Source organism: Clupea harengus, chromosome 17 (genome assembly GCF_900700415.2).
Source record: "Clupea harengus chromosome 17, Ch_v2.0.2, whole genome shotgun sequence".
NCBI lineage: Eukaryota > Metazoa > Chordata > Actinopteri > Clupeiformes > Clupeidae > Clupea > Clupea harengus.
Window position 1 is genome coordinate 5,036,722 of NC_045168.1, and position 19,382 is coordinate 5,056,103.

General features: G+C 45.4%; 1 protein-coding gene across 2 annotated transcripts in view; it reads left to right on the plus strand.

Moving 5' to 3' along the window:
• The first annotated feature begins 1,385 nt into the window (after positions 1-1,385).
• The window catches only part of kcnb2b (potassium voltage-gated channel subfamily B member 2b), an 80,102-nt gene continuing 62,105 nt past the window's right edge, over positions 1,386-19,382 (plus strand). The window contains exons 1-2 of one of the 2 annotated variants that reach the window (XM_031583849.1): positions 1,386-2,181; positions 3,483-4,188. In XM_031583849.1, coding sequence (XP_031439709.1) covers positions 3,604-4,188 — 585 coding nt within the window. In that variant the 5' untranslated portion in view covers positions 1,386-2,181; positions 3,483-3,603. The remainder of the gene's footprint in view (positions 2,182-3,482; positions 4,189-19,382) is intronic. The other variant, XM_012816072.2, reaches the window with a different exon arrangement.

Genomic DNA, 19,382 nt, shown 5'->3' on the forward strand with positions numbered 1-19,382 from the left:
GTTAAACACTGTAGAGTTAACCAGGTATGATGTTACAGCATCTGACCTTACTCTGTTTGTTGCCGTTGGTTACTCATGTTTGTTCCCCTTGCACCCCATGCAGTGTTGGGACTGTGTGGTTAATGGCAAGCAATGCAAAGGAGCTCAGCTGATCAATGTGGCGTTATTGATTGCCCATCATTTGAGGAAGGAACATGGCAGGTGAATCACTTACATACAAACAGTGCATTATCGGGTTTCAAAAAATGCCTCGACCGAGCAAATTTTGAAAAGGCCTACAAGCTGAAGGAAACATGATTTTTGTAATAAACACCTCCCTGATGTATAAGCACACAACGAGCCCGGAATACAGTCGGCAGTATACGGTAATGGGCAAAGAATATCAGCAATAAAAAGGAATAGTTCACTATTGATTTTTACAACAATATTTGCCCTTAAGGGTAAATAGCTCAGGGGTTTGATTACCTCAGAACAATTACTTTTCATGTTGATACTTTCCTTGTATGGAATTCAGGGCCTGTTTGTGGCCTCATGGGAGTGCATCCATAGCTTTTGGACCAGTCACTCTAAATATGTAATGCCTGAGCCACAGATCCAGTTGTGATGTTAGAGTGCATGTGCATTGAAAATGGATGCATCTGTGTTGTTACAGAACACATGCATGGAATATTTGGACAACGTTTGAGATAAACGGGTAAAAGGAGCTATTAGCAACGACAAAGTCTGAAAATAAAAAAAGGAGTTATTGGCAACTACAAAGTCTGAAAGCAGGACATTCCCAATCATACTGCTTATTTTTCATACTCAGGAATTGGAATTATTGATGCCCAATTTCCATGTTTTCCTCCACTCCTATGGTACTGTGGTCTGTGATGCCGTCCAACTTACAGTAAATTATGCCAAGACACAGGGCTTAACTCTTTAGTTTACTCTGGCTCTTTAAAAACATAGATAACTGGATGGATGAATGGATGGATGATTTGCAAATTAATGCTCCTCTCAACCCTCTGAACAATAGCTGTCTGGCTAAAAGTCCTGAGCCGAAGGAGTACAAAGAGTTAGTAACATGAGAGCCCTAATTGCTGAGAAGGAGACGGTAATCTTACAGAGCAAGACATGCTCATTTCACATGCTCTGAGTCTCAATTACACAGCAATGTTTTCATGTCAAGGCCATTTAATATGACACAAGACAAGGCTTCAGTAGTCATTGGTCAACAGATCACCAAAAATGGTACAGAGACAAGTCAGTGTTCTGAAAAACCAAACTCGGCTCTTAGCTAAAAGTCGGTCATGAAAGTCAAGCTAAATGTAAACAACAGAACCATTAGCAGAACAGAACTGCCATGGGCGTTTTAGTGGAGGGCCTATGAGACATCTGTGGGGACTGAACGCTGGAGACTGTGCGTTTCCATTAGTAGCCTGATACATTGCCATCATCTTTGGGTTTTTATAACAGTGCCAGAGCCGACAGCTGCAGCAATAACAATGCAAGAGGTTGAGCTGTGGGCTGGCGTCTGCCTACGATGAGATCATACAACTTTCTCAGTCAGTTAGGAGCCTGAACTTTAAACGCACTATGACCGCTTCACCGGGACCTACGTGTCCACTAGAAGTCATTTCTCATACTCAATTGATTTCTGTAGTGGCGGAACGCGGAGCTGTAACTGATTGCCGGGCAAAGTCTTCTTGCTCTAGTTGATCTGCTGCTGTCCTTGGTGATGTACAGACCAATCCAATTAGGTTTCACCTCTAGGCAGTGATGCAACTCGGAGAGCTTCACCCTCTCTCTGTTCTCTCCCTAGGCTGCTGGGTGTCATTCTGCAGTTTACTCTATGCTGCGCTTACTCTCCTTAGTGCAATTTTTACGCGTTCGACATCTGCAGCCATCCCGTCTCACCATATCACGCGTCGATGGAGGTAACGGTACTCTTTGAAGAGATTTTTTCGCGCAACGGCTGTTCGTTTCTGTGTAGCTCTGAATTTTTCTTCGAGACGAACATTTTTTTTCTTAATATCTTTGCAACAAAATGTGGGACACATCTCTAGTTATCGAAGCTTCCACGGAGAACACGGAATCTTAGCCTCCTGGAAAAAAGAGAGTCCCGCAGCCTCTTCTCTTTTCCCCTAGCCAATTGAACACAGAGGGGTTTGCATGCAAAAGGTGGTTTATTCCAGCAAGGTAAGAGCTTTGTTTTATAGGCTTGTTATTTCATTTCGGTGCCTGCGGTGTTAAACAAGCTGTTCGCGGGATAAAGTGAAAGAAACGGTATTTTTAATATATTGCGTGATCTTACATCTAGAAACACACTTATTTGAGTTTTTAGTCAGTTGTCAGGTGCTGCAATGTAATTGTGTCGCTTCAAAAGCGCGCAACAGTTTTGATGCCTTAGTTAGTTTTGACAGCTGAGGTAGTAATTAAGCAATTGACACCCTAATCTCAACGATTATGAAATTCGATGTTAATGTCACAAATCATTCTACATAACAGCCTGTGTGGTGAAACAAAGTGTAATCATGACGATAAAAGCGCCAGCGCATCCTTAGAAACCACATTAACTGTTTTCATCACCTCAGGAAAGAAGCATCATTGAGCTTGCATGTCGGCTCGGGCTGAAAACTGTTGCGCCTTGTTGAATTTACGGTGCGGATTGACATCGACTTTTGTCCACTTTGCGAGAATGATTTCTCAGAAATGACCAAGGGACTATAACAGACAACCTCTGATTAACTCTGAGATCTCCTAGATTCACCCAAAGCCTCTCTTGATAGTATATATGATAAGTAGCCAACTGAATGTGCTTTTAAGTCAGAAAGAGAATTGCTTTACTGTTCAATTAAAAGGAGTAGGGGACAGTTGCTATAGAAGACGTTCTGTTGGTAATATGGACTCATGTATATCCGCTCACACACCGGTTTATATTCACACATCGGACTGAGGAGGACCCATAACCTTGAGAAGATAGTAGGCGATGCTTACATGATTAATGTTGAAAGTGGTATGGAGATAATGCTCTTGTAAATTACAGGTAAATGTGTATTGACTCCAGTGAGCCTATTTTGCCCTGACATCTGGTCAAAGCAGCTGACGTTGTAGAAGTCACTTGTACCTCTTCACTGTTCTTTCCTTTTTTTTTGTGTGGGTGGATTTAGGTGCTAAGTTCCATGTTATAAACAATGCATATGCAACAGTCAACAGAACTAAAATGCAGTGTGATTAGTCAATGTGACAGGGTTAATGTGCATGGGTAATGATATGTGCATGGAAATACAATACATGTTCTCCACGCTTGTACTTCACAAAAGTGAATAATCTCACAAGAAAGATGTGATCATAAGAGATTATAAAACTAGGAATTATGAATTGTGTTCTGCTTTTCATTGTTCACTTCAGCCACCTTAAGTAGGTGCAAAGGCAGTCTGATTTAAGTCAAACCTCCCTTCTGTCTCTCTGTCTCTCTCTTTCTAAATCAAAATTTTCAGTCATGGAGGGACTGGTCTAAGGAGGACCCGACATAATAAGCCTACTGTGCCACCTGTTCTCTGGTTCTGATTCAGTTGCGGTTCGTTTTGGCAAGCCTCACCACCCACGGCCCCGCTCACCATGGCAGAGAAGGGTACCAGTCCTGGGGCGGCAAAGGGCGGCGCGCAGTCAGGGTCATCAATCCCACCGGAGCCTATCGACATCATCCGGACCAAGGCCCGCTCCCGGCGGGTCCGGATCAACGTCGGGGGGCTCAATCACGAGGTCCTGTGGCGAACCTTGGACCGGCTGCCCCGAACCAGGCTGGGCAAACTGCGGGACTGCAACACCCATGATGCACTGATGGAGGTATGCGACGACTACAGCCTGAACGAGAACGAGTACTTCTTCGACCGGCACCCGGGCGCCTTCACCTCCATCCTGAACTTCTACCGCACTGGCAAGCTGCACATGATGGAGGAGATGTGCGCGCTCTCCTTCGGCCAGGAGCTCGACTTCTGGGGCATCGACGAGATCTACCTGGAGTCGTGCTGCCAGGCGCGCTACCACCAGAAGAAGGAGCAGATGAACGAGGAGCTGCGGCGCGAGGCAGAGACTCTCAGGGACAGGGAGGGGGAGATCGAGTTTGACAACACCTGCTGCCCGGACAAGCGCAAGAAGCTCTGGGACCTCCTGGAGAAGCCCGGCTCGTCCGTGGCGGCCAAGGTAAGAGCGTTAAGAGGAGTGAAAGGCTCTCTCCAAACCCGACACCAGGGCACCAGCACCGAGCGGCCCAATAGATTAAAAAAACCTGGTAACCGGATCCTCTCCAGTTGCCATGGTGGTTCTGTCCGACAGCACTGCTCGCTTCCTTTTCTCACTCATCAGTCTAATTGGGGAGAATCGGATGTTGTTTGTTTACTTGTTTGTTGTTTGATGCAGATCATGAACTCAATTTGTCGCCAGAAAATGTCCTTGGCTCCGGTACTGGGAGCATGAGATGTGACAGCGTGACTGTTTTGAAAGTCTCTGCATATTTAGGAGAAAGTAATAAAGGAAAAAGAGAGAAAGATGGAAAGGAAAGGAAGATAGGGAAGGAGTGTGAAGGTTGACAGGTTTGGGGGGGGGGGGGTAACTGAACAACAGAAAGCAAGTGTATTTTGGGACGTACACTCACAGAGCGGACACTGATAAATGACCAGAAGGAGTAGTCTTCAACAGGGAGCACTCTGCTTGCATCTCAACTCACAGACGTGTCAGAATCAACCTAGCACAGAGCACAGGGTTCTCAACCCAGATACAAGATGACTATGGAAACGACCTGGCAACGACCTTGACGACCTGAGCCAGATCAGGGCCAGATCTGTTTCATTGTCAAATGCCATCGGGCGGGTGTTATGCGTTTTGATAATCTCTTCTGCTGTCAAGTCAAGGATGACTGAATAAGATTAAGGCAGAGTAAAATGTGATTCCTGGATTAGTCAGGCATCTATAGCAGAATACCGTGGTGTGTTTTAGTAGGAGCCCCAATGTGTCTGCTTATTCAGTGGGAGATATGTGTGTGTCCTGCATGACTCAAACCGACTGCTGAATCTCTGCCCATTTAGACAGAATGCTCTAAGTCATCCATTAGCCGGGCCGCACTGATGAAACCCAATCAGTGGTTATTTATGACGAGCCTCTTGGACAGGGCCCAAGGCACAAGGGAGTTGTATTTCATATCCGCGTAGAGTGTATCATAAAAACATCCTCTTAAAAGTTTGACAGGGGTGCAAGGCCATCTCTCAGTAATGCTGGTTGAAATGCCGCTGTTGCATCCATGGCAGCAACAGCCATGTTGTGTGTGTAGGTCTGTGTGTGTGTGTGTGTAGGTCTGTGTGTGTGTGTGTGTGTGGGGGGGGGGTGCTTTTGGATTATGTTACTGTGGAGCGGTTTTTCCATAAATGCATAGTCATCTTTTTTTTTCTTTGGGCATTTCCTAGTCGGATCCAGGAATCATTTGTTATTCAGTTTTCTCCATCTCCTCCCCCATGTGACACCAGAGAGCGGAAATGCTAAGAGATGCTGCTTTGTGTACAATATGCGGTGTTAAGGGCAACCCTGAAATGGATGCTGGGAATGATGCCTGCTTTGAAAGCCTTGCTGTCTCAGTGTGACCTAATGCATATCATTCGTTACACCTCACTACACTTCAATGGAAGTGTGATTTATATTTGACCGTCTTTTTAAGTGTGTTGTTCCTGCGTATCGCTTGCATAGGAATGCAGCAGTACTTCACAGACGATAAATTGTTTTGTCTCATCTTATATCAAACCCATGGCGGTTTTGCTCGGGTGTTTGTGTGTGTGTATGTGTGTATATGTATATATTTATTAAAAGATTTGCATATTCAATTTTCATCAGTCTTGAGTCTTTGCCGTGAGGGCTGACATGCGTTGTGCGATGTTGAGGGCAGGCTCTGCAGAGGGATCTGCGTTGGAAATCCCTCAAATCAAATTATGGGCATAGTGCTGACTCCCCCATGGAAGTTTTTTTTTAAATATATATGCTGGTAAAAGAGAATAAAACCATGATGAACAAGAGGGATTGGGGGGGGGGGTGGTAGAGGCAGGGGAGGGGGAAGGGGATACGGGAAAGAGAAGGTCCAGGGTCTGTCAAAAGTTGTGGAAAAAAGCATGTTCTTTTATTTATTTATTTTTTTGGGCCGGCGTCCAAACTGACCCTTGGCCAGAGAAATGCCATTACGAGCTCGCTACATAGCCGTGCCTGTGTGATACAGCGTGAGCCTTTGTCCAAAGCCATCATGAGCAAGGATCGCATTACCTCCATCTCGCAGGCATCTCCAACAGAAGGTGTCCAAACATTACAGCACTGCATACCAATCCCCCCCCCCCCCCCCCCCCCCCCAACACACACACACACACAAACACACACACACACCACCAGCAGCCCCCAACCTCCCATCTGCCGGAAAAACAAAGCTCAAGTAAAGAGGTGACGACATTTGCGGTGAGGTCAGCAAAGGTGGGATTATAGTGCGTGCCTCGAACAGAACAGAAAAGGGGTGGGTATAAAAAAAGCACAGGACTGAACAGTTCTGTCTGGCCCTGATGGAGAGAAAGAGAGAGAGAGAGAGAAAGAGAGAGAGGGTGAGAGAGAGCGAGAGGGATAGAGAGAGAGAACTGCAGTTGTCTAAGTGATGGCTTCAGAGCGCAACTCAAAATTCATGAATAATGAAAGTTATGGTCAGCAGATTGAGGAGAGCATTCAGCCCAGCGGAAATCCAGGCTGTGGTGGTGGAGTAGCGTGGTGCTGGCCCAGGCTATGGTGGTGGAGTAGCGTGGTGCTGGCCCAGGCTGCGTTTGCCTGGGGTGAGGCACGCCAGCACAGAACACGACAGAGAGGGAGACTCACTGTGGAGAGCTGATGTGTGGCTACTGTACCTTGGCACAGTGTGGCCCTATAAATAGGTAACCTCTTAAGGCAACCATAGCCTCAGGTATGGGTACAATGGAGCTTTTCTGAAAAGGTGATCGCACGGAAGGGCAAGCAGCACGTGGAGACCTTGTCGTGACAAATCTATGTCAATTGCAGCTAAAATGTGCCCTCTTTTTCAAAGAAATTTATTTCAATATATTGTATGTCACCTGTATGAAATGGACTTAAAGTACCTGTTACTTTACTCATTGCATTGCGTGTTATGTCATAGGGGATACTGGTATGGGATATTCAAGAGACAGTCACATAAAGGGGTTTATATGAGAGGGAAAACAGCTGTAGTGCTTTACTGCATGAACAGTGTTTGATTATATTAAGTGCTAACCAGCAGAGTGCGTACCACGTGCGTGTCACACACACTTACTGCTAAAACTCTTTAGCAATGTCATACTTACTGTTAATCCCCCGTGATCATGTTTCCATATTTAATCATGGCACAACAGCGTAAGACAACAAACTTTTAGCGCCCAGCCCAGCACCTAGCCTCATGTGTAGAAACACTCACAGCACGATGCTAGACAAATGCTATCTCTTAGATTGAGTATCTGGCCTTCCTAATGACAACATATGAAAGCAACACCTCTTCCTGAATGCCTCACTCTGTAGACACACTTTGATTTATGCACACCTTCGCAATAGATATGTGTTCCGTACTCTCTCTGTTCGGTGTATTCCCCTTATAGCACGATAACAAATGTCTGGCATTATTTCCCCAGCATCAGGATTTATATATCACTTCCAAAGTTTGTAATGGTCTCATTGAGTATTCATGCAGCGACCAGCCCGGCCTAAAGTATCATTCTTCTACATCAAGAGCAATGAGAGCAAATTCAGGCCCCGGCTCTTTATGAGGGTAAAGGCAGCTGAATTACGTGCTCCAAAATATGCTACAAATCTTGGGATATTGCTAATACTCAAGCCACCTTGATTTAGGTAGCATGCGGGATGAATGAATCAACGTGATTTATAACAAGGCCTCAGTGGTAGTGTATGTCAGGCCTTCACTGTTACGGAGGGCTATCTGTGTGTGCAGGGGAGTTTTTTCTCTTTTTTTTTAGAGTGGCTCACTGGTTGTGGAGGATGTAGGAGGAAGGGCCATGAATCAGGAGGCCCACACACTAGAGCACATACACACTGGCACGCACGTGTGCAGACACCACGTGAAACCATACACACATACAAACACCCACGCACACTTCCATATACACACACACCGCACGTACACATACTCACTCACACAGACAGGTGTGGACAGGTTGGGTTCTCTATGATCTCTTAGATAGTAAGGTAGTAAGCAAATTCAGCATACAGAGTCAATGTTCGAGGCGAACACATTTTCTTTGAACACTTTCTATTAAGCCTGCCTCTATAAGGCCCTATAAGGTAGCTATAAGTCATTGTTGCACTCATTCTTTATGAGCATTATGTCAATTCATTATAAATGGTTATAATTTAAGAATAATGCATTATAAATATGTGATCATTAGTCGGTGTATATAAATGTGAAGACATATACATTGTTGTAATGAGAGCTACAATGACATATAGCTACTTTATAAAACGTTCAAATTTGAACATTTTGGTGTAAACATTCCAAATTGTTCGATTTAAGCGGTAACCCTTCGGCCAGCGTCCATGTTTGTTTTTCAAGAACTTCCTTTTCAGACCGTTTCATGTGTATTTGCAAGCGTTCGCAGTTAACTCAAAGCAAACAAAAACACTGTTAGTTTCAAAACATTTGCCTTCGTTTGCTATTTTGAACGCACCTCAGATCTAAACCGTATCTGGACCAGAGGCGTGCCCAAGTCAGCAGAGCCTCCGCCAGCAGGTCAGGGCCGCCCCATGGCACTGTCACTGGCAAGAGCAGCAGGTGCATCCAGCTTTTCATTACCGAGCTTTCATCTCCGCATGAATTGTGCTCTTTCCTTAGAAAAGAAAATCAATGGGCATTGGTATTTTTGAGAGAAGAGTTGAGCCTCTCTGGCAAACTGTGAATGCCAAGGTTTGATTATTTATTGTTTTTTAAAGACATTTCAGAAAATAGATGGTGTGTTCCTGCTTCAAATTTTCAGTTCAGTTTTGGTGTTTGTTTGTTTGTTTGTTTGTTTGTTTGTTTTGTGCTGAGGAACAAACGCAGTCTAGTTTGGTGCCATGCAGCACTGTATTTTGCCGTAGATAATTCTACCAGCACCTCATCTGAACGTTTCACTCCCTCACCGTTCAGGAGTAGTTTTAAGATTCGCAACCTGCCTAAGTCCCTCTGGCATTTAGGAAGAGCACACCTTCTTCCTGTGACAAGGCCACAGTTACATAATGCCGACATAATCAGTGCAGGCCAGCATTTAGGCAGCATGTCCTAAATCTTCTTTACCTTTACCATTCATAATCAGATAAGAAAGAACCTCTTACATTATGGGTAACAGTGGTTCTGTTCCGAGGATCAGACTCCCCAGAGCCGTACGGGGTGTAGAGATGTTCTTAACCTTCCAGAAAAGCACAGAAGAGGTTATCTCTTTTTAGAATGGGAATTTGGTTGACTTTGCAAACTGCTTATATACATTCATGTGGACATGATCATTAGCTGCTTTATGCTCGTACTAATTTCCCCAATTTACTCATTGGAGCATATGATACCATTGGATGTTTACTAATTAGGTTTTGAATTGGAATGAGAAGAAAATGCACATAGTTCAAAATGGAAATGGCATATGATAACTCTACAAATGCCTCAGCAGATGTATGGGGCTTGACCAAGCCATTGTTTTGAAAACAGTTATTTTTTTCGTAATACCTGTATGGTACATATTGACACTATTGTCCACGATTGAAAATGAGTAGGTGTTGTGCCCGCTCTTGAAAAATGTAGCTCCGTTTGACACTGGGGGCACCCCTGCCTGACTGCCTGCTCCAGCATGAGTGGAGAAAATAGCTGCAGTCTCTGAATAACGCTGGGGCAACCGAGTCAGCTGCAGCAGTGCCAGGACACAGACAGACCAGAAAACAAATTAGTGCAATTGAAATTTATGATATTAGTCAGACGCAGGTCAGATTATTTTTCGACTGAGATTAAGTCATCCCAAACTGATCTGACTGGGACTCTACGGTGCCTGGGGACAGGTATTCCAGGTCACGTCATGAGAACGGCGAGACAAAGTCAGACAAGACGAGGGTATACCCTGTGGCTATGTGTGTGTGTGTGTGTGTGTGTGTGTGCGCGTGTGTGCGTGTAGCGTGTGTGCGTGTGTGCGTGTGTGCGTGTGTGCGCATGTGTGTGTGTGTGTGCATGCGTGCGTGTGTGTGTGTGCGTGCGTGCGTGCGTGCGTGCGTGCGTGCGTGCGTGCGTGCGTGCGTGCGTGCGTGCGTGCGTGCGTGCGTGTGGGTGTGTGGGTGTGTATGTGTGTGTGAGTAAGCACTCAACCAGGAGCAGCTCGCATCCAACACGTGAGGAAAAAGTTGTTCGCACTAAAACAATCGAGCCGTGGCATTGATCCCATGGCCAGGGAATGGCGGCCATGTCTGATTTGTAGATGTAATTATTTCACCAATAACCAGGAGATCAATGGCCCCGCTAATGAAAAAATGCAGGAGAGAAGCTGAAACAAGTCCACCCACTCCTCCAACCCGCCCACCGCCCCACAAACACAACTCTATTTAGCTTTATTTGCTTTATGTTTTACTTCTTCTAATGTAATTCATACCAGGCTTGTCTTAGCACATCCTCTACCATACTAAAAAAACAGCCTGATGTCCCTTATGATTATTATTAGAATCCTGGGTTGGAATATGCTGCATTAGTCTCATTATTTGATAGCCATGTCTTGATCTGCGTAATTGTTTATGGGTGTGTCCATCTGCATGTCTGTGTTAGTGTGTGTGTGTGTGTGTGGGGGGGTATGTGATTGCGTGTGTGTTTGGGCGGGTGGGTGTCTAAGTGTGTGTGTGTAATGCAGTGAGATGCAGGGCAGGTGAGGATATGGGACGAGGATTATGGACAGGCTCACCTGTGGAGGTTTTGACCCAGCAGGGGGAAACCCTGTTACCAGATCCCCCCATGGTGCACCATTTGTGTGTGTATACCTGTGTGTGTACGTATGTTTCCCTTGTGTGAGTTTTCAGAGTTCTTGTTATTTTGGGTGGGAGTGTGTGTGTGTGTGTGTGTGTGTGTGTGTGTGTGTGTGCGTGTGCGTGCGTGTGTGTGTGCGTGTGTGTGTGTGCGTGTGTGTGTGCGTGTGTGTGTGTGTGTGTGCGTGTGTGCGTGCGTGTGTGTGAGTGTGTGAAGGACATGGCCTCTGCTTAGGATCTCTTTGTGACCTCCCCATGTGAGAGAATGTGAGGAAGGAGCCTTGTAAAATCCAGGCTCCTGTTCACAGCCTTGACACACACAGACACACCCACACACACACACACACACACACAGCATAGGCCCCTGAGAAAGCTGACAGACTGTTCCTCTTTGTGGTCTCCCTGTCATGAGTCACCAGTACTGCTGGTGTGTCAGCTGGCCACTGATATGCTGCTGATGTTCCCATTTGTGTTGCGCAGGAGTCTGCATGGTGTCCTGTCTGCTGCCTCTCCATCTTTCTGTCTCTTCTCTTTCTCTCACTCTCACCCTCCTCTCTTCTTTCTCACTCTCTTGTTCTTTTTTTCTCTGTTCTTTCTCTCTTTCTCTCTCACTGCCCTTTCTCACTCTATCATTTTCCTCTCTCCTCTTTCTGCCTTCTTCTCTTCCTCTCCTTGCTCCTGCTGTCTCTCTTCTCTTCTCTCTCTCTTCCTCTGATTTTCCCTTCACTTGATTTGTTCCTTGTTCCATAGTGGCCTGCTGGGTCAAAACCTCCACAAGTGAGCCTGTCCATAATCCTCGTCCCATATCCTCACCTGCCCTGCATCTCACTTATCAATTCACTCCCTTACCCTTCTCAAATGTTCTCTCCTCTTTTGTGCTCTCTTTCTCTCCCTTTCTCCTTCCCTGAGTTGACAAATGAAATAAGATGCCCCCTGTGGACCCACCTGTCAGGGTACTGATGTGGAGGTACATTGGCATCAGTGTCGCCGTGGTGATATTGGTTGGGCACTCACAAATCATATTTGTGTTTCGGTGGGTCACTGTGTCCCAGCAGGTGTTCTCTCCCACCCCACCTCTCCCTGCCTTTAATACTTCCCCCTCTCTTTTTCTCCGTCTCTCTCTTGCGTGTGTGTGTGTGTGTGTGTGTGTGTGTGTTAGTATGTGTGTAAACATAGTAGGGAAGAGAGAAAGAGCATGATGTAGACTCACTCTGCTTGTGTATGTGTGTGTGTGTGTGTGTGTGTGTTGTCTGTGAACTATATTCCCATTACCCAAAACACCTGTGGTGGATCACTCCGAGGCGAATGATTCCTCAAGTCTGAGACAGATCTGGAAAATCAATGAACCGCTGCTTGCTCAAAAAAGTGGTTTTGGCACTTTTATTCCTGTGTTGCCGGCCCACAAGGCACAAGTACAACCTTTTGGGGGGAAAATGAGCTGGGTAACAAAAGAGAGAGAGAGAGAGAGAGAGAGAGAGAGCAGGATAGAGAGAGAAAGACAGACAGAGGGGGAGAGAGAGCGCGTGAGAGAGAGAGCGTGAGAGAGAGAGAAAGAAAGACAGAGAGAGAGAGAGCAGGATAGAGAGAAAAAGAAAGACAGAGGGAGAGAGAGAATAAATAATTGGCTTCATTTCTCCCTCTCTGCCCAAGGAAATGCTGCGTTTGCAGTGTTGCCATGGCGACTGACTTTTTGGAACTCAGGCTCTAATTTCTATCACTATCTTTGACTAATCACGAGAGGGAAGCCATTCGTCTCACTTCTGGCTCCTCTCTGAGAGGCCAAGAGGCAATTTACAAAGAGGAGAAAGGAAAATAAAAAGTCCAGGAGTGGTACACACACTTCCTAGGTGTCTATAGTGAACAGTCTTGGCTTATGCATCACTGTGCATGACTTAAGACAGCCTACTCATGCTGTATGCATCAGTAGGCTGCGAGTGATACATTGTGAAATGCTTGGAAGATAACAGCTGCTGTGTTGCGATTTATGCAGATACCGTAATTAAAGTATGCATGGATGAAGAGACAGGCGTGCTATGAAAGGCAGACACGAGTAGAGTGATGTATTATCCGGAGAAGAAAACTTGAAGTGCTGTTTAGATTCTCTTTCAGACAATGAACACAATCAACAGCCTCCTGGGTGTCATATTTCAGCGTGCAGTTCTCAGAGTAGGTAAAGAGACTAATTAATATGTCATTTGCATACAAATATGTAAACAACTTGAGAGAAAAACTTGCCGTTGGTGAAAACCACCTCTTTCCTGCACACTGCCCTGTGATTCTGCAGTCGCAAACGTCCTTGCTGTGGCCTTGACACCAAGGTAAAGCTCAGTATGGTGTCCCCTGTAGGGAAAAATACAGCCATCCCTAAATATCACTGCTTTGGCACAGGGCTGGAGATTACTATGACTCCATAGAAGTAAAGGGCAGTGTTGTACTTTTTTCACAGTCAAATTTGATAGAAATATGAATGGTTCATAGTGGATTGCTTTTACAATCACTGTTTTTATACATGTATGTATACATAAATGTTTTTATAAGTATATGTATATGTTCGGTATATGTATAATATCATTTAATAATTTGTATATATGTTTTATAGATATATATGTTTTATGAGCATAAAATCTTTAATCTCTAGATGAGGCCATATGTGAATGACATCACGCATCACTCTTGGCTCCCCTCGATCCACGTTTCCACATCTAGCAATCTGGTCTTCAGCCCAGTCTGCTCAACACAACCTGGAGCTGCAGAAGCCTCTCTGTTCTGTGAGCCAGTGACTCCTCCAACTGCGCTGTCTCATCCTGCCTCTGCTCTGCTCTGCAAAAAAGGAACAAAACCAAAAAACAGAAAGAGAGAGAGAGAGAGAGGAAGCGGGAGGGAGGAGTGGGGGGGGTGGGGGGGGGGGGATTGTAAGGTATGAAAGAGGAGATTAATTAACAGAGGAAGGGTAAAAAGGCCACCTGGGAAATTTAGCTGGGGGCTGAGAGACAAAGCGGGTGTGTATGAAAGAGAAACAGAGATTGAGCATGGTGCCATGCAGAGAAGGCAGGGCAGAAGTCTTACCCCCCACTCCTTCTATACACACCCTACCCACACCCACACACACTCTCTCTCACACACACACACACACACAAACACACAAACACACGCTAATACACACAAAGCTTAGACACGCACAGTCACATATACACATGCACAGACATACACATACACACATACACACACACACACAGCTCGCCAGCCAGCTGCCTGCGGTCCCAGCACACCTTAGGAAGTGACACCGCACTTCTTGCACCACACTCCCTGGGCTCTCCCACAGCCCCCTCCAGCAAGCATCCCAGGTAACGTTAAGCCCTCTCCCCGCTTCTCCTCTCCTCTCCTCTCCTCTCCTCTCCCCGCTTCTCCTCTCCTCTCCTCTCCCCACCCCAGCCTCCCTGCCTGTGCTGGGCTGCGGACGTGGCCCACACATTGTTTGAACCCCTTCCAGCTCCCACTGCAGGTCACCCCCCCCCCCCCCCCCCCCCCCCCCATAGAGTCCTCATCCACATCCTCCTCATCCTCTTCCTCTCCGCCTCCTACTACTTTATGGCAAGGTTGCTGCGGATGTGGCTGCCGTCAGTCCACTGTGTGGGTCTATGTGCATCGTGTGGGCTGGAGCCTGTGTATGGAATGTGTGTGTATGTGTGTGTGTGTTTGTGTGTGTGTGTGTGGAGTGTGTGTGTGGCGTGTGTGTGTGTGTATGTGTATGTGTGTGTGTGTGTGCGTGTGTGTGTGTGTGTGCGTGTATGTGTGTGTGGAGTGTTTGTGTGCGTGTGTTTTTCGAGTGTGTGTGTATGTGTGTGCGTGTGTGTGCGTGTGTGTGTGTGTGTGTGTGTGTGGAGTGTGTGTGTGTGTGGGGGGGGGGGGGCACATCATCAGCCTGAGACACAGAGAGCAGGGGGGTGAGGGGGTGAGGGGGCAAGACACAAATAGATCCCATGCTGGGTAGCTGGCATTTGGAGGGGGTAGGGGCGTCCTCTGCCCCGCCCATGCTTTTTCTAGCTTATTCTCTGTGTCTCTTTCTCCCCACTATTACCACTGTAATTTTCTCTCATTTTCAGTCTTCTCTTTGTGTCACACTCCTTCCCTCCGTCTCTATTCCAGTCTTCTCCTACACTCTCTCTGTGTCCCTCTCACACACTCTCTCTCTCTCTCTCTCTCTGTGTCCCTCTCACACACTCTCTCTGTGTCGCCGTCTAGCTCTCTGTTTCAGTCTTTCTCACTCCCTCAGTCTCAGTCTCTTTCTCTCTGTCTTTCTCTCTCGCTCTCTCGCTCTCCTTCTCTCCCTCCTCCATGTTTGTCCACAGGGTTTTCCCTCTCGTGGTGTCTCAGGAGCTGTGCAGCCCCTGCTAATGAGCATTTATGGGTCTTTCCATCTCATTTTTTAAAATTAAATTTGCCATGTCTGGTGCCATAAGTCCATCTGTAGCCTATACATTACTTCCTATTACACTGACATAGTGATATTGGCCAGTGTTAGTGGACCATACGTCCAGCTGCAGCATTGCTTCCTATCACACTGACATAGTGATATTGGCCAGTGTTACTGGCTGTTTCCTGCTAAAGGTACACTTTGGGCACTAAATCCATTTAAGCTGTGTGAAATTATTAACGAACAAATAACAAGTGCTGCGAGTCCCTCACTGTAGGCTTTCTGCCAAGGCCCCAAATAATATTAAACTCTAGTGGCACCAATTACAGTGCTGTGTGTGTGTGTGTGTGTGTGTGTGTGTGTGTGTGTGTGTGTGTGTGTGTGTGTGTGTGTGTGTGTGTGTGTGTGTGTGTGTGTGTGTGTGTGTGTGTGTGTGTGAGAGTGTGTGTGTGTGACTTTGCCCTTTTCAGTGTACTTACAGCTGACCTTGTTCAGTAATATTGGTCTTATCTCTGTGCAATTGGCATCCGTATGAGAAAATAAATCGAGTGTCTCTGGGGCTGTATTATGGTCACATTTACATGGCGTTATTGACAACATGTTATTGATTATTCATTTGCGTAGACTTAACGGTATGTCTTTGTTTAATCTATCAGTGTCTATATGTCCAGTCCTCTTTATACTTACAGATTAAACCAATCTCCTGGTGCGATTACATATAAGAGGATAATAGGTATTTGTTCTACCCTTCCTCATTCACTGAAGGATGTGATTGGAAGCCTGGGGCAAAATAAAGGCATAATCTTGCCAGATTTTCTCAGACACAATAGCCAAATTCTTCCGGTAGGATTAAACCAGAATGCTGATTTAAATGTACAGTATATATTGTGAATGGCTTCAGGGCCTAAGGAGGATTACTGTCGGAGGCATTAAAATGCGGGAGTCCAGAGTGGCTGTGTGATTCCTTTTGCAGTGTTATTACTTTGGAATGCATTTATTCTCTTTCTTCACATGGGCCAGTCTGATGCAACGGGTACTTTTAATCTGGGCAGATTCCAGCAGTGGGCAAAGTGTGGATTTCCTGACGCGACTGCTAGAGGTCACCTTGTGTGTGTGTGTGTGTGTGTGTGTGTGTGTGTGTTGTGTGTGTGTGTGTGTGTGTGTGTGTGTGTGTGTGTGTGCATCTGTGTGTGTGTGTGTGCATCTGTGTGTGTGTGTGTGTGTGTGTTTACATATGTTCCCCAGTCTCTACATAGCGCATTGGAAGAAACAAGCCACTTTCATTTGGGCACACGAGTCAAGACTGTAACTGGCGTGCAGTTTCAAAGAAGAGAGATGAAAGACCAATGAGACACCACATGCTGTCTGCTTGATTTTAAGAATACTTGGTCTTGATAGAATACATTGATCATTAATAATTTTCTTTTCCATTCCTCTCCCTTTGATTGTAGAGGGAGCGCCTGTGAAAAGATAAGACAGCTGTCGTGTTCAAGGCCAAGCGTTTTCCAAGACGAAGCTAAGGGGTTTCATGTTCAGGCTTTCCAGTAGGGAATTGATATGTTAATGGGTATGTTTTACTCAATCCTGTCACATGAATCGCACATGCAAACACCTCCATGTTAAGGCCACACACAGATGGGGGAGGGGGGGGGTGTGTCTAACCCCAGACGTTAATCTAATAATCCGGGGGTCTCACATCTGTTCAGTGATATACAGACCCTCTTCTGGCGATCCCTGATTACCCAGTTGTAGTCCACAGGGCTTTTGCGTTGTCTAGTTCAGTTTTACCCACATGGTTGTCACTAGGTCACATCTCATTAGTAGCACTTAATCAATTAGTGTATTGCCACAACATGGATTACCATGGCTCCAAATGAGCCCAGCTATCTAATCTATTTTTCGCATTCATCAGTGCAAGGCAAAGGCATCAAAAGCCACGCTAGGCTTAATGTGGCTGTCTACCTAGTGTGAAGGAACTGTAAATCGGAAGCTTCGTTCTTAATCTGGAGCAACAGAGGTTCTGACGTGTCATGGTCCGGGTCTAGAGGTGATCTAGGGTCTAGAGGTGAAATAGAAGATAGTATGTTCTTCATGAGTTCTTTTAAAAACTATGTACGATAGAACCTTCCATTTGTAGAGCTGTTTGTTGATTTTAGAAAGCTCTAGCTATGGCCCTACACTGTTAAACCTCTCACCTCTAGCTATGGCCCTACACTGTTAAACCTCTCACCTCTAGCTATGGCCCTACACTGTTAAACCTCAGCTATCACCTCTAGCTATGGCCCTACACTGTTAAACCTCTCACCTCTAGCTATGGCCCTACACTGTTAAACCTCTCACCTCTAGCTATGGCCCTACACTGTTAAACCTCTCACCTCTAGCTATGGCCCTACACTGTTAAACCTCTCACCTCTAGCTATGGCCCTACACTGTTAAACATCTCACCTCTAGCTATGGCCCTACACTGTTAAACCTCTCACCTCTAGCTATGGCCCTACACTGTTATGCATTCTGGGCATTGAGCTCGTGGTCTTGAGACAACTGAGCTACAGCATTTCACATGGGTGAGAACACACAATGATACATCTACCTTTAGTACCTCCCTAAAATGAATTCTATAACATCAATTGACATTTTTTTTGAAAATGTGCTGTTAGAAAAGCACTGTCTAAGTTAAAAGGAAAAACAAGCTATTTCATTCTATGGTTGGATGTTTTTGATTGTTATGTTCAAGCACTTCGCAAGTCTAGCCAAGACATTTTAAAAAGATACTATCCCATTATATTTGTATTGTTTATCTTATTAGTATTTATCTTGTCTCGTTTTCTTTCCATGAACTTTTGGTAACATCTAAAGTGTGAAGGCTTGTTTTTTTTTTGTATTTCAAATTCATGAGATGATAGTGGAATGAGAAACACATGTCATTCTGTAGTTCAACAGGCAGGGCAGCTGATAAAGGGGTGTGTCAGCAGCACTGAGGTGATGGGATTGGTTCCTGGGAGACGCGTAATGATAAAGGCAGTGTGCTACTTTCACTTTTTTTTTTTTCATTTTTATTCAAATCCATTGCATTTATTTATGTAGTGTATTAAAAATGTATTAAAGCCTAAATCACTTTACAGAGGCCTGAACCCCCTAGACTTTTCAAAGCAAAGATAATTTTTCCACAATGCAATAGTGGGATACACAGTAATATGCAGGACATCAGCTCTGCAGTAAGATACTGTTTCATTTATGTACAATTTCTCAAAATGCTTTTGTGATTTACAGTAATGCACTACAACGTAGTGTTAAAATAATATACTATACAAATCACCATAAAAAACTGTTGCGTTCATCCAACACAAACCCTCATGTTACCCTACAGCTAAGTGTGGACCCATTTGTGTTCCTTTTCAGAGACAAAATGGCCTATGGAAATACAGTGGGGGTAAACAGCAGGATTGTCTGGAAACTTTCTTAATAAAGCATAATGAATAGAGTATTATCCATTTCCCGGTGCAAGTAAGATGCTAACAACCACAATAAGGCGCTAGTTACAATAAGATCATGAGCACATATGCTGCACTTATTACAGTGCATAAACAGTGCAATGTTGTAAACTTTAGCAGTCACTTTGGATAAAACCTAATTGAGAACATGTAATGTAATGTAATGCTCTCTGCGTAGTGTGTGGTAGTAGGAGGGGGTTGTGAGGTTTTTGAGAAAAGGATTCTCTTCAAATGATGATGTCTCAGCCATGTCCTCACCACCCCCTCCCCCCAACCCCCCATGGGATGGTTTTATGGGTTTCCTAATGGATGCATTTTATGTCAATCCAGAGACTGGAAGCAAAAAGCCTGGTGGTTGTGGGCTGTGTTTAAGAGCCGAGCTTCTCAAGCCCACCCTGCTAGGTTGTAAGGGGGAGGACGCAGGCCAGAAGAGGCCCAGGTCTGGGCTGGATTTG